The 16,794-nt window shown below is 49.4% G+C and overlaps 5 protein-coding genes across 5 annotated transcripts; 2 read left to right on the plus strand and 3 right to left on the minus strand.

Moving 5' to 3' along the window:
- Positions 1–1,706: 1,706 nt before the first annotated feature.
- DFJ58DRAFT_869771 (uncharacterized protein) lies at positions 1,707–2,493 on the minus strand (the record flags this gene model as incomplete). Its single annotated transcript, XM_041394280.1, has 3 exons — positions 1,707–2,069; positions 2,126–2,145; positions 2,298–2,493. The coding sequence occupies 3 exons, from the start codon at positions 2,491–2,493 to the stop codon at positions 1,797–1,799; spliced, it is 489 nt and encodes a 162-aa protein (XP_041246527.1). The 3' UTR covers positions 1,707–1,796.
- A 1,005-nt stretch (positions 2,494–3,498) lies between these two features.
- Positions 3,499–5,451, plus strand: DFJ58DRAFT_905176 (kinase-like domain-containing protein). The gene is made up of 7 exons (XM_041394942.1): positions 3,499–3,795; positions 3,852–4,045; positions 4,098–4,158; positions 4,211–4,794; positions 4,846–4,911; positions 4,961–5,021; positions 5,073–5,451. The coding sequence occupies exons 1-7, from the start codon at positions 3,684–3,686 to the stop codon at positions 5,156–5,158; spliced, it is 1,164 nt and encodes a 387-aa protein (XP_041246528.1). The 5' UTR covers positions 3,499–3,683; the 3' UTR covers positions 5,159–5,451.
- A 192-nt stretch (positions 5,452–5,643) lies between these two features.
- Positions 5,644–9,640, minus strand: DFJ58DRAFT_912452 (CHAT domain-containing protein). The gene is made up of 6 exons (XM_041395273.1): positions 9,397–9,640; positions 9,188–9,338; positions 8,992–9,131; positions 8,847–8,944; positions 6,898–8,794; positions 5,644–6,857 (listed from the first exon to the last, which is right to left on the minus strand). The coding sequence occupies exons 1-6, from the start codon at positions 9,434–9,436 to the stop codon at positions 5,833–5,835; spliced, it is 3,351 nt and encodes a 1,116-aa protein (XP_041246529.1). The 5' UTR covers positions 9,437–9,640; the 3' UTR covers positions 5,644–5,832.
- A 651-nt stretch (positions 9,641–10,291) lies between these two features.
- On the plus strand, positions 10,292–11,015 carry DFJ58DRAFT_774820 (mitogen-activated protein kinase; the record flags this gene model as incomplete). Its single annotated transcript, XM_041389399.1, has 4 exons — positions 10,292–10,380; positions 10,472–10,520; positions 10,570–10,630; positions 10,681–11,015. The coding sequence occupies 4 exons, from the start codon at positions 10,292–10,294 to the stop codon at positions 10,764–10,766; spliced, it is 285 nt and encodes a 94-aa protein (XP_041246530.1). The 3' UTR covers positions 10,767–11,015.
- A 258-nt stretch (positions 11,016–11,273) lies between these two features.
- On the minus strand, positions 11,274–15,347 carry DFJ58DRAFT_743901 (CHAT domain-containing protein). Its single transcript, XM_041387282.1, has 7 exons — positions 15,030–15,347; positions 14,821–14,971; positions 14,625–14,764; positions 14,480–14,577; positions 14,295–14,424; positions 12,471–14,266; positions 11,274–12,412 (listed from the first exon to the last, which is right to left on the minus strand). The coding sequence occupies exons 1-7, from the start codon at positions 15,067–15,069 to the stop codon at positions 11,465–11,467; spliced, it is 3,303 nt and encodes a 1,100-aa protein (XP_041246531.1). The 5' UTR covers positions 15,070–15,347; the 3' UTR covers positions 11,274–11,464.
- Positions 15,348–16,794: the final 1,447 nt, after the last annotated feature.

A 16,794-nucleotide genomic window follows, 5' to 3' on the forward strand; every position in this document is an offset into this window, starting at 1 on the left:
ATGTGGATTTTTTTCCTCCGCCTCACGATCTCCCGCTCATTTTGGTTTATATGTATACGACTTCTCACGCTCAGTCCTGTTTTGAGGGGCTCGTATTGCAGTCCTTGAAGTTAACCTCTGTGACTCTTGCTTTGAGGGACTTGTTGCTTACTTTCGATCTGTTGCAATGGCTGGGTCTTCGTCGTCCGCTGTGAGCTCTCCTCTCGCACTCGTTCCTCCCCGTTTCTCTTGTTGTAACCGATCAGCAAATACTTAGAGTCTTAGCTGATGATGCCAATGGTGTGTCTGTCGTCTCCTCCTTTCTGTTTCGGAGGTTGTTTGAGTATCGCGGATTATCTAGGGCTTGGTTTACCGCTGCTCAGCATCATCCAGTTGGAGTCTTTTTGTCGGTGTCTGCACCCAGTCTTCATCACTCGATTGACAATTTTCCCATGATGACGTGCGCATTTCGATGATTTGGCTCGTTCTCATTTGCTGTCGGATCAAGGCGTCTAATACACGTGATTAGGTTCGTGATTTGCTTCGCATTCATCTATGTACTGCATAATGTGATTTACTTTTTGTCTTTAAGTATTTACTGCACGCGCGTCGCCACTTTGGTGCTGTTCTTGGTGGGCGGAAACGAGCGGAACATCTCCTTTTGCGATGAAAGTTCCAGAGTGGTAGTCACATGACTGGTTACGAGTTGGCGAGACAGGGTTACAATAGGAGCGCGTGTGGTGCCCGGGACAGCAGAATGCCAAGCCCGTATTACCCTGAGGAACGCGCATATAGATGATATTACAATCAGATTAGACCAACTTACTTCTCGTATTCTCCTCTTGCCTCCCCAATAACTAATCTCAATCATCATGTCCATCTACGGCGTTATTCAAAGCTTGAAGTGGCAAGCTGTCAACTGCCAGTGCGTGTTGACCAAAGACAGCTCGAAAGTCGAAGGCGCAAGTTTCACCCAGCGCCAGGAAGGGTATAGGATTTTCAAGTTTGTGATGCTTCAACTTGTTCTTGGCGATTTCGACCAAGCGTGCCGCAATTTCACATTGATAGCCCTCGAGCTATAAAAGTTCACCCTGGTAGGGCTTTTCCCCGATAGCCGTAGCATTATCATTGTTCTGAAAGAAGTCGGAAGCATCAGTTACAGTAAGAGAGTCATCCGCGTTCCGTGCCACATCGCCACCTCCGCGCCCACGTTCTCGTGTGGTCTCTCCAGCTCCCTTGCCTTCACGCGTCTCTTCGCCGATATCTCATCGTGCTAGTGCACCCAATGCTCCGAGTCGATCGAGAGCCGGCTCACCAGCTCCCCTACGCAGGGCTCTCCGTTCTCGTCCTCCAGGGCTCCACGGCCTTATCTAGCCTGGATACTTCGCTGCTCGAAGGCTGATGGCAAGGCCATGCAGAGACGAGAATCGATTAAGATAGCCAAGAGAGCGGAACGCCAGTGCATCTCGATGGAGCTCGATGGCATCATCCAGGTCAGCTTGGACGCCCCGCTACTCGAACCTGACCTGAAGGGCGATGGCAAGGTTGTTCAGGGGCAAGGATCGATGAGATTGGATGGGAGAACAAAGTGCCAACGCAGCTCAACGGAGCTTGCTGGCCTCATCCAGGTGAACTAGGACGCCATGCTACTCAACTCTGACTCAAGGGCTGACGGCAAGGTCGTTGAGACAAGAATCTACCAGAATGGCCTGGGAGACAGAGCGCCAATGCAGCTCGATGGAATTGAATGACCTCATCTAGGTCAGCCAAAATACCCAGCTACTTGAATCTGTCTTGAAGGCTAATGCTGAGGTCGTTCAGGGACGAGGATCGATCAGGATGGTCAGGGGATAGAACACAAGAGCGGCCCGACGACGGAGTTCAATGACCTTGTTCAAATTAAGCCCGGGATCAGGTAATCCGATTGGATACTCGATGAATGATTGTGTACCTTTGTTCCTGAGCGAGTCAATGAGCTTGTGTGTCTTCACTAGGGCATCGGTGAACCAACCTTTCAGCAAGTCCCACAAGTGTTCAATCAAGAACCTAGCCTCTTCAGAAACTTGTTCGGAACTGGGAATGAATGGAGGCTACAGATTCTCATCAATGAATGTTCGCTTAAAGGGGAGTGGTGCAGCAGACATACCGAAGTAGCATTGGCAAATTCTTGACGGTGTAGAAATCTTGTCAGTATCTAGATAGGCCGCGTTATTCATAGCGGGGTGGTCCAAGCCCACGTGAATTATTTTTGAATTAGAACACAAGCCCGCTGGAAATCATTGCGTTAACTTGCTGTATCAGATTAAGCTGGGGATCACGATGCTTGATTGTGCTTGATTGTGCACCGGAAGAGGATTTGGCAAGTTGTTTCTCAACAATGAGATTTACAAACGAGATGTTCCTTACGCCAATACCACGAGGGACAATGAAGTTCAGTGGTAGCGGACAAGTGAACCTTGCGAGAGCTGGAGGGGATTGGCCGACACCAGTCACACCACTGGATGCCCATGCCATGACGTATCCTTTTGAGAAAATTGTGCTGAACAGATGAGGGTCATCTGAAGAGAGATGAGAGTGAGATTGATGAAAACATGAATGAAGAGCCTGAGGAGCAGGCCTATTGGCTAAGTTCGAGTACGAAGGACTCTTCTGCTACCGACAAAGAAGGTTACGCTGATGATGCTACTTGAGAGGATCGTATGTGGAGTAAACGTTTGAAAGAAGACATATTCTGGGCACGCATTGGTGTGTGGTGAATGGTTTGTAAGGCCAGCCCACTGTCAACGCTCAAGCGCTCACGGCGGTAGGATATGTGCAGTTGTCGGATTTAGGGTGGACTACATTTCATCATGAACTGTCGACATGTTATATGCATGACGTCGCTTGAATACATATTTATGCTATGATCGCACATCGCCGCCCCCGTCCTTGAACGATTTACCAGTTAATTAAAAGGATAATCTCCGCAGGAAGCTCATATAAGGACGAAGAACTAGACAGATTGGCAATATCCAGGCCTCGATCCTGTTAACAGTGAACACGTGTTGATCAGGACAACGACTCGGAGTACTTACTGTCGATACTCTTAGGCTCGAGACCAATTAGCCCACGAGTGGCAACCTCGATAGCTTAAACAGCGCACTTGGGACCCTAGAATAGTCACGAGCTTAGTCTAATCTGCCTCGAAACCTAGGTGACCTTGAATCCACATCAATCATCGTATCCGCAGCGGCCCATTTGTGGTTATCCGAGTCAAGACATTGCGTGTCCTCGCATCCGCAGCACCCATCATAGACAATTGAACACCAGAAGCTAATTCATTTTGGCGAAAAAAACCTGGAAGAGGCCTTTGAAAGTGATTTGTAGTCGGACTGAGCGTCGTAGCCTGTTTGAAAGCCGAACCCACTTTGAAGGAGCAGACTGTTATCAGACTGCCTCAGGCCGTCGAGCACGAGGTTGCTGCTATCGCTATAGCAAATGTCGTAAGTAGCAGTTGACAACAAACTTGGTTGTCTTGGTGGCAATCGGAACCCAAGAACTTATTGTATTCATTTTGCACGAATCATTGTTATTTCCTATTATTCACCGCTAAACTTGGACACACCTTCTACACGACACAAGATTATACTTTGTGCCTCGCTTATAGGTCTTTCTCTTGTTCCCCACTCCTCTACGTTCCCTCCTTCTCCCATTTACCCATCTAGATGCCTGAAAACGCTCAACAGGCTCCAGCTGTGGCTCCAGCACCCTCAAAATCAAAACACGGTGCGACATCCCAAGCACCACCTGCACCCAGGAAAGTTAGATTTAACGTCGGTGTGTCCAGACCCTTGCTCTTCATTTATCTAATTTAACAAAATATGTCTCAATAGGTACTCAGTATCAGGTTCTCGATGTCGTAGGCGAGGGCGCATATGGTATCGTCTGTTCAGCTGTTCACCGGCCCAGTGGCCGCAAGGTTGCCATCAAGAAGATCGCACCCTTCGATCATTCCATGTTCTGCTTACGGACACTCCGAGAACTAAAACTTCTCAAATTCCTCAGTGAAGCTGGCGTAAGCGAGAATGTGAGCACGTCTCCCATTCATCATATTTACGTGCTCACTCAGAACCTTGAAGATCATTTCAATTTTGGACATCATCAAGCCTCCCTCTCTAGACGCTTTCAAAGAAGTCTATCGTGCGTACGAAATACGTCATATAACACACATGTCATTCAAACTTTCACACAGTGATCCAGGAGCTGATGGAAACAGATATGCACCGTGTTATCCGAACGCAAGACCTCTCAGATGACCACGCTCAATATTTCATTTATCAGACCCTGCGCGCACTCAAGGCTCTACATTCTGCTGATGTCATCCACCGTGATCTCAAACCCTCAAATCTCCTTCTTAACGCAAACTGTGATCTCAAGGTCTGCGACTTTGGGCTGGCAAGATCAGTAAAGACTGCCGAACCATCAGGGACGGAAACCGGGTTTATGACCGAATATGTCGCTACACGGTGGTACCGAGCCCCTGAGATCATGCTGACGTTCAAACAATATACTAAAGCTATCGACGTCTGGTCTGTCGGGTGCATCTTGGCCGAGATGCTTTCCGGAAAGCCTCTGTTCCCTGGTAGAGATTACCACCACCAACTCACTTTAATCTTGGATGTTCTCGGCACACCAACGCTGGACGAGTTTTACGCCATTACCACACGCAGATCGCGAGATTATATCCGAGCTCTTCCGTTCCGCAAACGCCGGCCATTTGCGCAAATCTTCCCCAACGCCAATCCTTTGGCTGTAGATTTCCTGACGAAGACTCTCGTAAGTCACGATCTTCTCATCTATTTGTGTGGTAGCTTAAGCTTCTCTTAGACATTTGATCCCAAGAAACGCATAACAGTTGAAGAGGCTTTGGCTCACCCATATCTTGAAGCATATGTATGTTTACTTCTTGCTCCTCGAGCGCACAAGCTTACCTGTGATTCAGCACGATCCCGATGACGAACCAGTTGCACCACCGCTCGACCCGGAGTTCTTCGAATTTGACCGTAAGTACTCGGGCTTAAGAAGCGCGCATATATATTCATCGTATTCGGCAGTACACAAGGACGATATCAGCCGGGAACAGCTCAAAGAGCTCCTCTACGAAGAGATCATGTCCTTCTGTCCCGCCCCAATCACCTAAACAAATGATCGCCAACACTTGTTGTCCATGAACCAGGGGATCCACATGTAATATTGTGCTGAGCGTCAAATTGAATTAGGGGATAGAAAAATGTACGAAAAATGTTCTTTGGTACCTTCTGACTGGTAGTCGTACCGCTTTGCTGTGGACAGTACTCATTCGATGTTTTGGTGTATCTTTTCACAATCAGCAGTTCATCACACGGATCTTGTAGTTATTACACGTTTTTGTCGCCGCGTCACCCAATATTCGATCTATGCAATTTTTGGGGGCTATAGGCGCCTACAGACATAGTTACCGCGTGTGATAGCGACAACTCGACGGAACTTGGGGCCTGATGTTATATGAAGATAGCAAACGGGGCGCTTGATTGAGAATAAGGTACACAGATCCCAGAAGCACTCAAACGGTGATTAGAAGGTCAACTCGTGGCCGAGCAGAGTCAGCGGACAATGATGTCACGAACGTTCGACTACACACGTTGTCATCGAGAAACGAATGACTTTGTTGAAGACTCTAGAATAGACAGCATTACTGCGAAAGCGAAAACAAGACGGCTAAAGCACGGGTGAGACACAGAGGCTAATGCGGTAATTCCTACAACTTTAAGTACAGCATGGACGAAAGAGAATAACTTGTAGAAATGTACGATATCGAAGCAATGCGATATAGAACTACACACCAATATGTATGAAAACCATCCGCTGCTCAAGCGGAACTTTCGTCTTCACGGCATTTGTAGCACGGTTGAGTGCCCAGGCCGCCTTCGTACAGTCCATCATCTCACCATCCTCCAAATCCTTGACCATGTTCTTGTAGAAAGCTTCGACAACATGTTTCGCGACAGCGTCGTCGACCACCCACAACGTGCCAATGACGCTCTTGAACCCTGAAAACTGGAGTCCAGCTGCGAGGTGGATGACTTCGTCGGGTGTCTTCACATCGCCAACAGCGGTATGACACGCCGACAAGAATGCAAACTCAGCGTGAGGAATGTCTTTCTCCATAATGTCGAGCAGCGTCAGAGGTTTGTCTTTCATGGCGAAACGTGAATAGTAAGGCTGCTCACGGTCCTGCTTCCCATGACAAGCGAGATGCACCCAGGTGTTGCATTGCAAAGCGTCGAGTGCACCTGCTCGCGTGGCGTCGTCGCCGGAAAGAGTGGTGGGGTTGGCAGTCGTGGGGACGAGTTTGCGGACGAGCTCAAGCTCACTGTCAACAGTCAAGAGAGCCTTGCCTTGCCCCGCACCCGGGGAACTTTGCCCAATTACAACAAATGACGGAGTCGCACGTTTCTTCATCATCTGCCTAGATCTTATCAGAGCTGAAAGTGTCGGCGTGTAAGAACAGATATAGACGTCCTCCAGACATAGTTCACGCCGTCCGTCTGCTTTCGTTTGAAAGGGGTGAGCTGCATGGAGTGGGATGGAAGTAAAGGTTGCAGTTGGACACAACCAGATTCGAGAGCCACTTGTCACTCTGAGATCGCGCTGGAGGACGATGACAATGGGCAGTATGATCTCATTCCATACTGTCCGCAAGAGGACTTGCAATTCCTTCCTCGTTTCCTTTGGTCGCATAAAAGATGCAAGTCGTATCTCCCTGGCAAAGTCATTCTTGAGCTTCTCCAGATGTGTGAGAGTGATGCGCGGGAATTGAACGTTGTGTGGACTCTCCTGACGTGGGGACAACGATGGCGCTGCACGAGTATTGGCTGGCAAGGAGGATGATGACTGGACCATGACGCGCTGCCGCTTGCAAGTCTTCGTATGAAGGCGGGAGCAAGAACCGCGAGAAACCTTGAAGATTACGGATCTCAGCTACCGCAGCTCTCCATTGCTCCGTAAGTCTCCTGTATTGGATTGCTGCCTGATCAGCAGCAACTCGATCTGCATTGATTGCGGAACCTTGAGCATCGGAAAGACTCTTGCTAAGCTCTGAGAGCTTGCGAGCTAGCTGGAGACTCGTGGACTGGAGGTCTTCAAGTGGTGTCCTAAGTCGGGAGGCCAGTGACCACTGCTGGCCACGACCCTGCTCCACGAGTTCAACTGCATGTCTCAGATCGTCCCGACGTACGGCACATGAGGCTGCATCTACGGGCAGTGATTGTGCACTGCGAAAAGCGGCTGCAGCTTCGCGCCGTGAGATAATCGTTGACCGCATCATTAGATGGTTGTCCAAAAGCTCCAAGCACGTTTGGTATGCCTCGAGGGCAGAGTCGTGTTGATAAACTTCTGCTTGGCGAGCCCATTCTATAGCCCCTCCAATGCGTGCCGGGAGTCCTTGAGTGGGATGCTGTGATGCCAGTCTGAAGTTCTCTACAGCAAGTGACAAGTCAGTAGAGTTGTGTTGCACTCGGTAACGAGACAAATAGGCTTGTTGCAGCCACCCGTAGCTGAAATATCTACTTGGGTGCAGTGAAGGCAAAGCCTCCAATGACTCTTGGCAGAGTCGAATGGCCTCCTCGATATCTTCATTCTTCCGAGTTTGCGTGAATCGAGAACAGAGCGCCGAGCTCAAATTGTAAAGAGCTGTATGGCGACGTGGATGGCCATGCGGCCTTAACTGAAGTGAATCCCGGTAGAGCTCGATGGCCTCGTCGAGATCTTCGCTGGCATCCGATTTCTCATATCTGGTTTGGAGCGTGCCGGCAAGGTTGTTAAGTGTGTAATCACGATATAGATTCCCAGGCGGGCGCAATGTCAGTACCTCGCGCCGGAGGCTGATGGATCTGATGATGTCGTTAACATCACCGCATTGGTTGAAACGGGTGTGTAGGGCATCTCCTAGGTTGTCCAGTGAGAAATCACAAAATTTGTGCTCAACAGGGCGCGGGCGCAACGCTTCTTCATACAAAGAGATAGCCTCATTGAGGTCATCTGAGCTGCCCTGGTGATCAAAGCGGGACTGGAGTGAGTAGGCCAAGTCATTCAGGTAGGTCTCGCGTTCAGAATGTCCCTCGGGGCACAGAGAAACGGCTTCACGACTATGCCGTATGCTCTCTGCCAGATCATCGATGGTGCCGCGTTGTTCAAAATGTGCGCTGAGAGCCCGTGAAAGCTTGTAGAGTGCTTTTGAACGGTGTTCATTTACCAGAGGGCAGAGCTCGAGTACGACTCGACAAAGGTAGATACCTTCATCGGATGCGTCTATTGGAAGATTGTTGCATGCGTGGATCACATAATCGACGCCATTTGCCCCTGTTGCAATGTTATGAAGGTAGGTGTCCTCTGGACAGAGGGGCAATAGCTTGCACGACAGTTGTGCCGATTCCTGAATATAGGCGGCGGTGAAGTTCTCCTTGCGGTAGCGCCAGATCAACGCTTTAAGAAGGTGATAGATGGATAATGGATGATCGGGGTGGCCCTGCGGACGCAATGCAAGGGTCTTGCGGAAGAGAGAAGTGATACAGTCGATGTCTTGAAGGTCCTTTCGAATGTAGCCTTGAAGGCGGACCCACGCGAGGTTGGTGAGAGCCGCTGCCTGGTGAGGATGGCCGACCGGACATTGGTCCAGGACCAACTGAAAATGCTTTACAGCATCGTTCAGGTGAGAGACCGTCTCGCTTGTGACGTATGCGGCAAATCGTTCATGACCCGCATCCGTGTCTTGAGTAATCTGACATTCAACGATGAACTACAACAGGTGTTCCGTCAACAAAAGCGAACAACAGTCTGACATCACTCACGTCAAGCAGTGCGCTGTCCTGATTGTCGCAATTATGTAGAACCGTAGCCTTTAGTATGAGGGAAGGGTGAACACCACGAACGGACGGGAAGGATATGTCTACGAGATGTGAGTATACGCGCATGAGTGGGAAACAGGTTACTCACCGAAAGGCTCATTTCCATGATCGAGCAGTGCATCCCATGACATTTCAAGTTCTCCAACAAGTTCTCCATTGCCCAGCATCTGATCGAGCTCGAAGGAAGCCCTGATCTCCACTGATAACGTAGGCGAAGCATCTAACGATCTAGAAACAAAAGATCAGTCCTCGAGTTGCGTCGGAAAGTCTCCATGAACATGTACAAGTTCGCAGTATCGCGCCACGTTATAGATTCGTCAGATGATAAGACTCCGATGGCTGATTTCCAGCGCCTGCCCGACTCGAGATTGACGGATACGTAGATGCCTGCGGGAATGCGCTCGGAAGGGACTTTAACATTTTTTCCACTGATAACTATTGATAGAGCGTGAGGAACAACAAACATATGCGAAAGTGGTATGGAGTGACTGACCTTCAAGCCTGATATATCGGCCTTCTAATGTACCGGGCATGATAGTGTGATGAAAGAAAAAGACAAGAATTGAGGATGGGCTGGGTGGCCAGTGGACGGAATGTGTGGTAGAAGAAGACGGTGGTGGGGATATGGGAACTGTGGATGAAGTTCAGGTGAGAGGGAGAGGAAGGGTTGAAGTCGCGCTGCACGTGTATTTCCATGTTATTGTCTAGTCTGGGGCGCTTATATGGTTGCATTAAGCGCTGAGGCGGCTAGCATTAGCGGGAGAGCAATGTCAATAGTTGTCAGTCAAACATGAAAGACACGACAATGTCAGTTGAAGGACATGTTGCGAGTCTCAGAGTGTGATGTGATGCAGATCGAACATGTTGCTCTCAATGTAGACGTAGTACTCGATCTAGTAGCACAAGGCTAAGGCAAAATGTAGGATCCAACGTATTTCATAATAGTCCGGTAAAAGCGATTTGCAAAACTGAACCATGCTATACGAGTCTGATGCCATGGGGGAAGGATTATTGAGGGTGTTGTGGCAGGTGGAAGGATGATCGTGAGAGTGTCGTGGAAACATTTAACATCATAGGCAACAGTTTGTGAGACTGGGGTCGAAAACAAAACCCACACACTCGACCTGGTTTTGAGATGACGCCGGAAAGGTGATCACCAACAGGTTCATCCTCGAAAGTCAAGAGGTACTTGATCCACAGGTGAAACAATACAGTTGGTTCCATCATCCATGAGTGTTTTCACAAGGGCAAGAGGACACGGTGTGACAGGACACATGATAAGTCAGGTGATCTGAAACTGTCACGCGCAAGATTACCACCAGCTCACTTGAATCTTGGATGTTCTCGGCACACCAGCGCTGGACGAGTTTTACGCCATTAATATGACCATGTACAAATCGCGAGATTATATTCGAACTCTTCCTTTCCGCCAACGCCGGCCATTTGCGCAAATCTTCCCCAACGCGAATCCTTCGCTGTAGACTTCCTGACGAAGACTCTCGTAAGTCACGATCTTCTCATCTTTTTGAGTGGTAGCTCAACCCTCTCTAGACTTTTGACCCTAAGAGATACATAACAATCGAAAAGGCTTTGGCTCACCCATATCTTGAAGCACATGTATGTGTACTTCCTGTTCCTCGAGTGCACAAGCTTACATATGATCCAGCACGATATCGATGACGAACCAGTTGCACCACCGCTCGACCCGGAGTTCTTCGAATTTGACCGTAAGTACTGGGCTTGACAAGCGCGCATGTATATTAATCGTATTCGGCAGTACACAAGGACGGTATCAGCCGGGAACAACTCAAAGAGCTCCTCTACGAAGAGATCATGTTCTTCTGCCCTGTCCCAATCACCTAAACACAAACACGCGATCGCCAACACTCGTTGTCCATAAACCAGAGGATCCACATGTGATACTGTGTTGAGCGTCAAATTGAATTGGGGGATAGAAAATGTGCAAAATATGTTCTTTGGTGCCTTCTAACCGGTAGTCGTACCGCTTTACTGTCCAGTCATTCGATGTTTTGGTGCATCTCTTCACAATCAGCAGTTCATCACACGGATCTTGTATTTATTACACGTTTTTGTCGCCGCGTCACCCAATATCAATCTATGTGATCATATTTGGGACTATGGGTGCCTACACACAGTCATGGCGATAGCGACAACTCGACGGAACTTGAAGCCTGTGTGAGTATGAATGGATGCATGGTATACCGCATTCATGACATATGAAGAGATCCGGGGCGCGTAATTGAGAATAAGGTGCCCAGATTCCAGAACGACTTGGACGATGCTTAGAAGGTCAACTCGTCCCAGAGTCAGCAGAAAACGATGTCGCCAACATTCCAATACACAAATTGTCATCGAGCAACGAATGACTTTGTTGAAGACTCTAGAAGATACCGCATTACTACGAAAGCGAAAACAAGATGGCTGGAGCACGGGAGTGCAATACAAAGGGTAAACTGGTAATTCCTACAACTTTAAGTACAGCATAGACGAAAGAGAATAACTTGAAGAACTGTACCATATCAAAGCAATGCGACATAGAACTACACACCGATATGTATGAAAACCATCCTCTGCTCGAGCGGTACTTTCGTCTTCACGGCGCACGTGGCCCGGTTGAGTGCCCAGGCCGCCTTCGTACAGTCCATCATATCACCATCCTCCAAACCCTTGACCATGTTCTTGTAGAAAGCTTCGACAACATGTTTCGCGACAGCGTCGTCGACCACCCACAGTGTGCCAATGACGCTCTTGAACCCCGAAAATTGGAGTCCAGCTGCGAGGTGGATGACTTCGTCGGGTGTCTTCTCATCCCCAACAGCGGTATGGCACGCTGACAAGAATGCGAACTCAGCGTGAGGAATGTCCTTCTCCATGATGTCCAGCAGCGTCAGAGGTTTGTCTCTCATGGCAAAACATGAATAGTAAGGCTGCTCGCGGTCCTGCTTTCCATGACACGCGAGGTGCACCCAGGCGTTGCGTTGCAAAGCATTGAGTGCACCTGCTCGAGTGGCATCATCACCGGAGAGAGTGGTGGTGTTGGCCGTCGCAGGGACGAGCTTGCGGACGAGCTCAAGCTCGCTGTCAACAGTCAAGAGAGCCTTGCCTTGCCCCGCACCCGGTGAACTTTGTCCGATTACAACGAATGACGGAGTCGCACGTTTCTTCATCATCTGCCTAGATCTTATCAGAGCTGAAAGTGTCGGCGTGTAAGAACAGATGTAGACGTCCTCCAGGCATAGTTCACGCCGTCCGTCTGCTTTCGTTCGAAAGGGGTGAGCTGCATGGAGAGGAATGGAAGTGAATGTTGCAGTTGGACACAGCCAGATTCGAGAGCCGCTGGTTACTCTGAGATCACGCTGGAGGGCGATGACGATGGGGAGCATGATCTCGTCCCACACTGTCCGCAAGAGGACTTGCAATTCCTTCCTCGTCTCCTCTGGACGCATAAAAGATGCAAGTCGTATCTCCCTGGCAAAGTCACTCTTGAGCTTCTCCAGATGTGTGAGAGTGACGCGCGGGAATTGAACGTGATGTGGCTCTCCTGACGTCGGGACAACGATGGCGCTGCACAAGTATTGACTCGCAACTGAGGATGATGACTGGGCCGTGGCGTGCTGCCGCTTGCAAGTCTTCATATGAAGGCGGGAGCAGGAACCGCGAGAAACCTTTAAGATTACGGATCTCAGCTACCACTGCTCCCCACTGCTCTTGAAGTCTCCTGTAATGTATCACTGCTAGATCAGCAGCAGCTCGGTCAGCACTGCCGACCGAACCCTGAGCATCGGACAGGCGCTTGCTGATCTCTGCAAGTTTGTGAGCTAGTTCCGCATTTGCAGAGTTCAGGTCTTCCAGCGGAGTCCTGAGTTGAGAGGCCAGCGACCACTGCTGACCACGACCCTGCTCCACAAGTTCAACTGCTCGTCGCAGATCATCACGACGAATGGTACAGGAGGCTGCATCTACTGGCAATGATTGGGAGCTGCGAAAAGCGGTTGCAGCCTCGCGCCGTGAGGTAACCGACGACCGCGTCATCACATGGTTGTCCAAAAGCTCCAAACATGTTTGGTATGCTTCGAGGGAAGAGTCGTGTTGATAATTTTCAGCCGTGTGAACCCAGCGCAGAGCTGTTTCAATTCGACGCGGAAAGCCTTGAGTAGGATGCCTCGACGCCAGTCTGAAGTTCTCTACAGCGAGCGACAAATCGGCGGGGTTGTGTTGCACTCGGTAACGAAACACATAGGCATTCTTCAGCCGCATGTAGCTGAAATATCTACCCGGGTGCAGTGAAGGCAAAGCCTCCAACGACTCTTGGCAGAGTCCAATGGCCTCCTCGATATCTTCATTCTTCCGAGTTTGCGTGAAACGAGAACAGAGCGCCGAGCTCAAATTGTTAAGAGCTGTATGGCGACGTGGATGGCCATGCGGCGTTAACTGAAGTGAATCCCGGTAGATGTTGATGGCCTCGTCGAGATCCTCGCTGGCATCCAATTTCATATATCTGGTTTTGAGCGCGAGGGCAAGGTTATTAAGCATGATATCATGATATGAATTCCCAGGCGGGCACAACGTCAGTGCCTCGCGCTGGACGCTGATGGATCTGATGATGTCGTTAACATCATCGCATTGGTTGAAACGGACGCGGAGGGCGTCTCCTAGGCTGATCAATGAGTTATCACGAGATTTATGCCCAACAGGGCGCAGGCGCAGTGTTTCTTCATACAAAGAGATGGCCTCATTGACGTCATTTAAATTGCCTTGGTGATTGAAACGGTAATAGAGTGAGTGGGCCAAGTTATTCAGGTAGGTGTCGCGTTCAGGATGTCCCTCGGGGCACAGAGAAACAGCTTCACGACGATGTTGTATGCTCTCTGCTAGATCATCAATGGTGCCACGCTGGTGAAAGCGTGCTTCAACTGCCTGCGCAAGCTTGTTGAGTGCTTTCGGACGATGTTTGTTGCCCAGAGGGCAGAGCTCGAGTACGACTCGACAAAGGTGGATGCCTTCATCAGATACGTCTATTGGAAGATTGTTGCATGCGCGGATCACATAATCGACGCCATTTGCCCCTGCCGCAATGCTACGAAGGTAGGTGCCCTCCGGACAGGAGGGCAATAGCTTGCAGGACAGTTGCGCGCATTCCTGGATATAGACGGCGGTGCGCTCCTTGCTGTAGCGCCAGATCAACGCTTTAAGAAGGTGATATATGGATAATGGATGATCGGGGTGGCCCTGCGGACGCAATGCAAGGGCTTCGCGGAAGAGAGAAATGATAGAGTCGATGTCTTGAAAATCCTTTCGAATGTAGCCTTCAAGGCGGGCCCACGCGAGGTTGGTGAGAGCCGCTGCCCTGGTGAGGATGGCCGACCGGACATTGGTCCAGGACCAACTGAAAATGCTTTACAGCATCGTTCAGGTGAGAGACCGTCTTGCTTGTCACGTATGTGGCAAATCGTTCATGGCCCGCATCCGTGTTTTGAGCAATCTGACATTCAACGATGGACTACAGCAGTATTCCGTCAACAAAAGCCAACATCGCAGAAGCTGATGTCACTCACGTCAAACAGGACGCTGTCCTGATTGTCGCAATTACGTAGAACCGTGGCCTTCAGTGTGAGGGAAGGGTGAACGCCACGAACAGACGGGAAGGTGATGTCTATGAGATGTGAGTATATGTGCATGAGTGAGAAGAAGGTTACTCACCGAAAGGCTCATTTCCATGATCGAGCAGCGCATCCCATGATATTTCAACCTTTCCAACAACCTCTCCATTACCCAGCATGCGATCGAGCTCGAAGGAAGCCATGATCTCCACTGATAACATAGGCGACGCATCTAACGATCTACAAACAAAAGATCAGTCCTTGACTTGCGTCGGAAAGTCTCGATGAACGCGTACAAGTTCGCAGTATCGCGCCACGTTATAGATTCATCGGATGATAAGACACCGATGGCTGATTTCCAGCGCCTGCCCGACTTGAGATCGACAGATACGTAGATTCCTGCGAGAATGCGCTCGGAAGGGACTTTGAGATTTTTTCCACTGATGACTGGAAATAGAGAGCGAGGATAACCAAACAGATACGAAGGTGGTATGGAGTGACTCGCCTTCAAGTCTAATATATCGGCCTTCTAAGCTACCGGGCATGATAGTGCAATAAAGCAAAACGACGAAGATTGAGGATGGGCTGGGTGGTAGACAGAATGAGTGGTAGAAGAAGAAGGTGGTGGGGATATGGGAATTGTGGATGAAGTTCGGGTGAGAGGGAGAGGAAAGGGTCGAGGGTTCAGGTAATGCTACACGTGTGTTTCCATGTGTTGTTGAGGGTAGTATGGGGCGCTTGTGTGGTTTGCACTAAGCGCTGAGGCGGCTAAACTAGGATTAGCGGGAGAGCAATGTCAAGGTCAGTCAAAAGTGAAAGCGACAGGCTAATGTCAGTTGGGTGACGTGTTGTGAGTCTCAAAGTGTACCATGATGCAGATCGAACATGTTACTCTCATCATAGGTTGTTCGAGACGTAGTACTCAATCTCATAGCACAAGGCTAAGGCAAAATGTAGGATCCAATGTATTACATAGTGCGCTGCACAGAACAGCCGAACGATGCTATACGAGTCTGATTGCCACGGGGGTATTATCGAGGGTGTTATGGCAGGTGGAGGAAACATTAAGAAAGGCAACAGTTTGGGGGTCGAATGCATGGCCAAAAACACTTGAGGTCGGGCTTTGAGATGACGTTGGAAAGACCAGAACCTGAGTTTCACAATGTACAAATAAGGTAATTCAACCTTATTATTTTAGGCACTGTAGCCAGACCCTTGCATGCTCAGGAACAGTCTGTCCTTTCGTTCAACTTTCAACTTGCTCTTTTGCCCTCCCACGTTTTCCTTTCTCGTTTTTGATGGATGAACGAGGGCAAGAGTACTAATACACTCCACATAGTATCATCTTTTCGTCCACACGCCTTTCCCAAACTCGGTGGTCTTCAGGTATTATCACGTACATCCCTTCCATCCCCTCCTCTATTCCCTTCACTCATCTGCCACCCACCCTCCAAGAGAAAGACCCATCAAAAATACCCACTAACCAATCTCATAATAGGCCGGACCGAAATCCTTGACGGAATGTTAGCTCCAACATGGTGTCTTCCCAACCTACTACACCCGTCACTTCACATCCTGCATTCGCGTATGTGGGTATACTACCGGTAAGGGGCTGTGTCTGCCACTGCGTCCCGTGATGCGTGTGTTGATACTTCGCATGTAGCTTGTGCGACCAGTGGGACTAACATTCTATTGTGCGAGACGGACATGGTGAGTGATGTTGCATGCCTTTTGTTGTTTGCTGAGGTTGCTTCTATTGATTCGACTTCAGTTTTCCTCCCCAATTGATCGATTATTGCTGATCGATCATGAGTCCTTTCAACCGTGGGCAGTGACTTTTTGAATGTGTACAAAGCGATGACCTCGTTCGACCTTTCAGCTCACTCAATTAAACCGCAGTGCTTGTGGTCCCTCTTGTTTCATAGGTAGATCAACAGTTTTACTTCCGTCATCAGGGATTGTGATGATATGCCGGCAAAAATACGATCCATTTTCTCGAGGTGTGATTTGATCTTGTTCCGAGAGTTAGCAGTTCTCCGATTCGGACTTACAATACAAGTGCCCGGTCATGCTGCGCCCCCCGTCAACGGCGACATAATCCCTCCTCCACTTTCTCGCCGAACATGGTCAAAGTGTTTGTGTTCTTTTGGTTTTCGACTAGTACCTTCGTGGAGGAACGCTTCGAGCCTAACGTCAACTTCAGTGATAAACATCGTGGAGTGGTCAGGCACATCCGTATTTCATGAGCTGAATGCAAATTCACATTTTTC

The sequence above is a fragment of the Suillus subalutaceus genome, assembly GCF_016647625.1.
Source record: "Suillus subalutaceus strain FC151 chromosome Unknown DFJ58scaffold_25, whole genome shotgun sequence".
Classification (NCBI taxonomy): domain Eukaryota; kingdom Fungi; phylum Basidiomycota; class Agaricomycetes; order Boletales; family Suillaceae; genus Suillus; species Suillus subalutaceus.

Excerpts from the sequence above, each read along its gene's own strand:
- DFJ58DRAFT_905176 (XM_041394942.1), top strand. The coding sequence starts at position 3,684 with ATGCCTGAAAACGCTCAACAGGCTCCAGCTGTGGCTCCAGCACCCTCA. Across the intron at positions 3,796-3,851 it reads GAAAGTTAGATTTAACGTCG|GTACTCAGTATCAGGTTCTC; the intron begins GTGTGTCCAGAC and ends ATGTCTCAATAG. Across the intron at positions 4,912-4,960 it reads ACCCATATCTTGAAGCATAT|CACGATCCCGATGACGAACC; the intron begins GTATGTTTACTT and ends CCTGTGATTCAG.
- DFJ58DRAFT_912452 (XM_041395273.1), bottom strand. The coding sequence starts at position 9,436 with ATGCCCGGTACATTAGAAGGCCGATATATCAGGCTTGAAG. Across the intron at positions 9,339-9,396 it reads CCGATATATCAGGCTTGAAG|TTATCAGTGGAAAAAATGTT; the intron begins GTCAGTCACTCC and ends CTCTATCAATAG. Across the intron at positions 6,858-6,897 it reads GCAAGCGGCAGCGCGTCATG|CGCCATCGTTGTCCCCACGT; the intron begins GTCCAGTCATCA and ends ATACTCGTGCAG.
- DFJ58DRAFT_743901 (XM_041387282.1), bottom strand. The coding sequence starts at position 15,069 with ATGCCCGGTAGCTTAGAAGGCCGATATATTAGACTTGAAG. Across the intron at positions 14,765-14,820 it reads TGGCGCGATACTGCGAACTT|ATCGTTAGATGCGTCGCCTA; the intron begins GTACGCGTTCAT and ends TTTTGTTTGTAG. Across the intron at positions 14,267-14,294 it reads TCAGTTGGTCCTGGACCAAT|CGGCTCTCACCAACCTCGCG; the intron begins GTCCGGTCGGCC and ends TCACCAGGGCAG.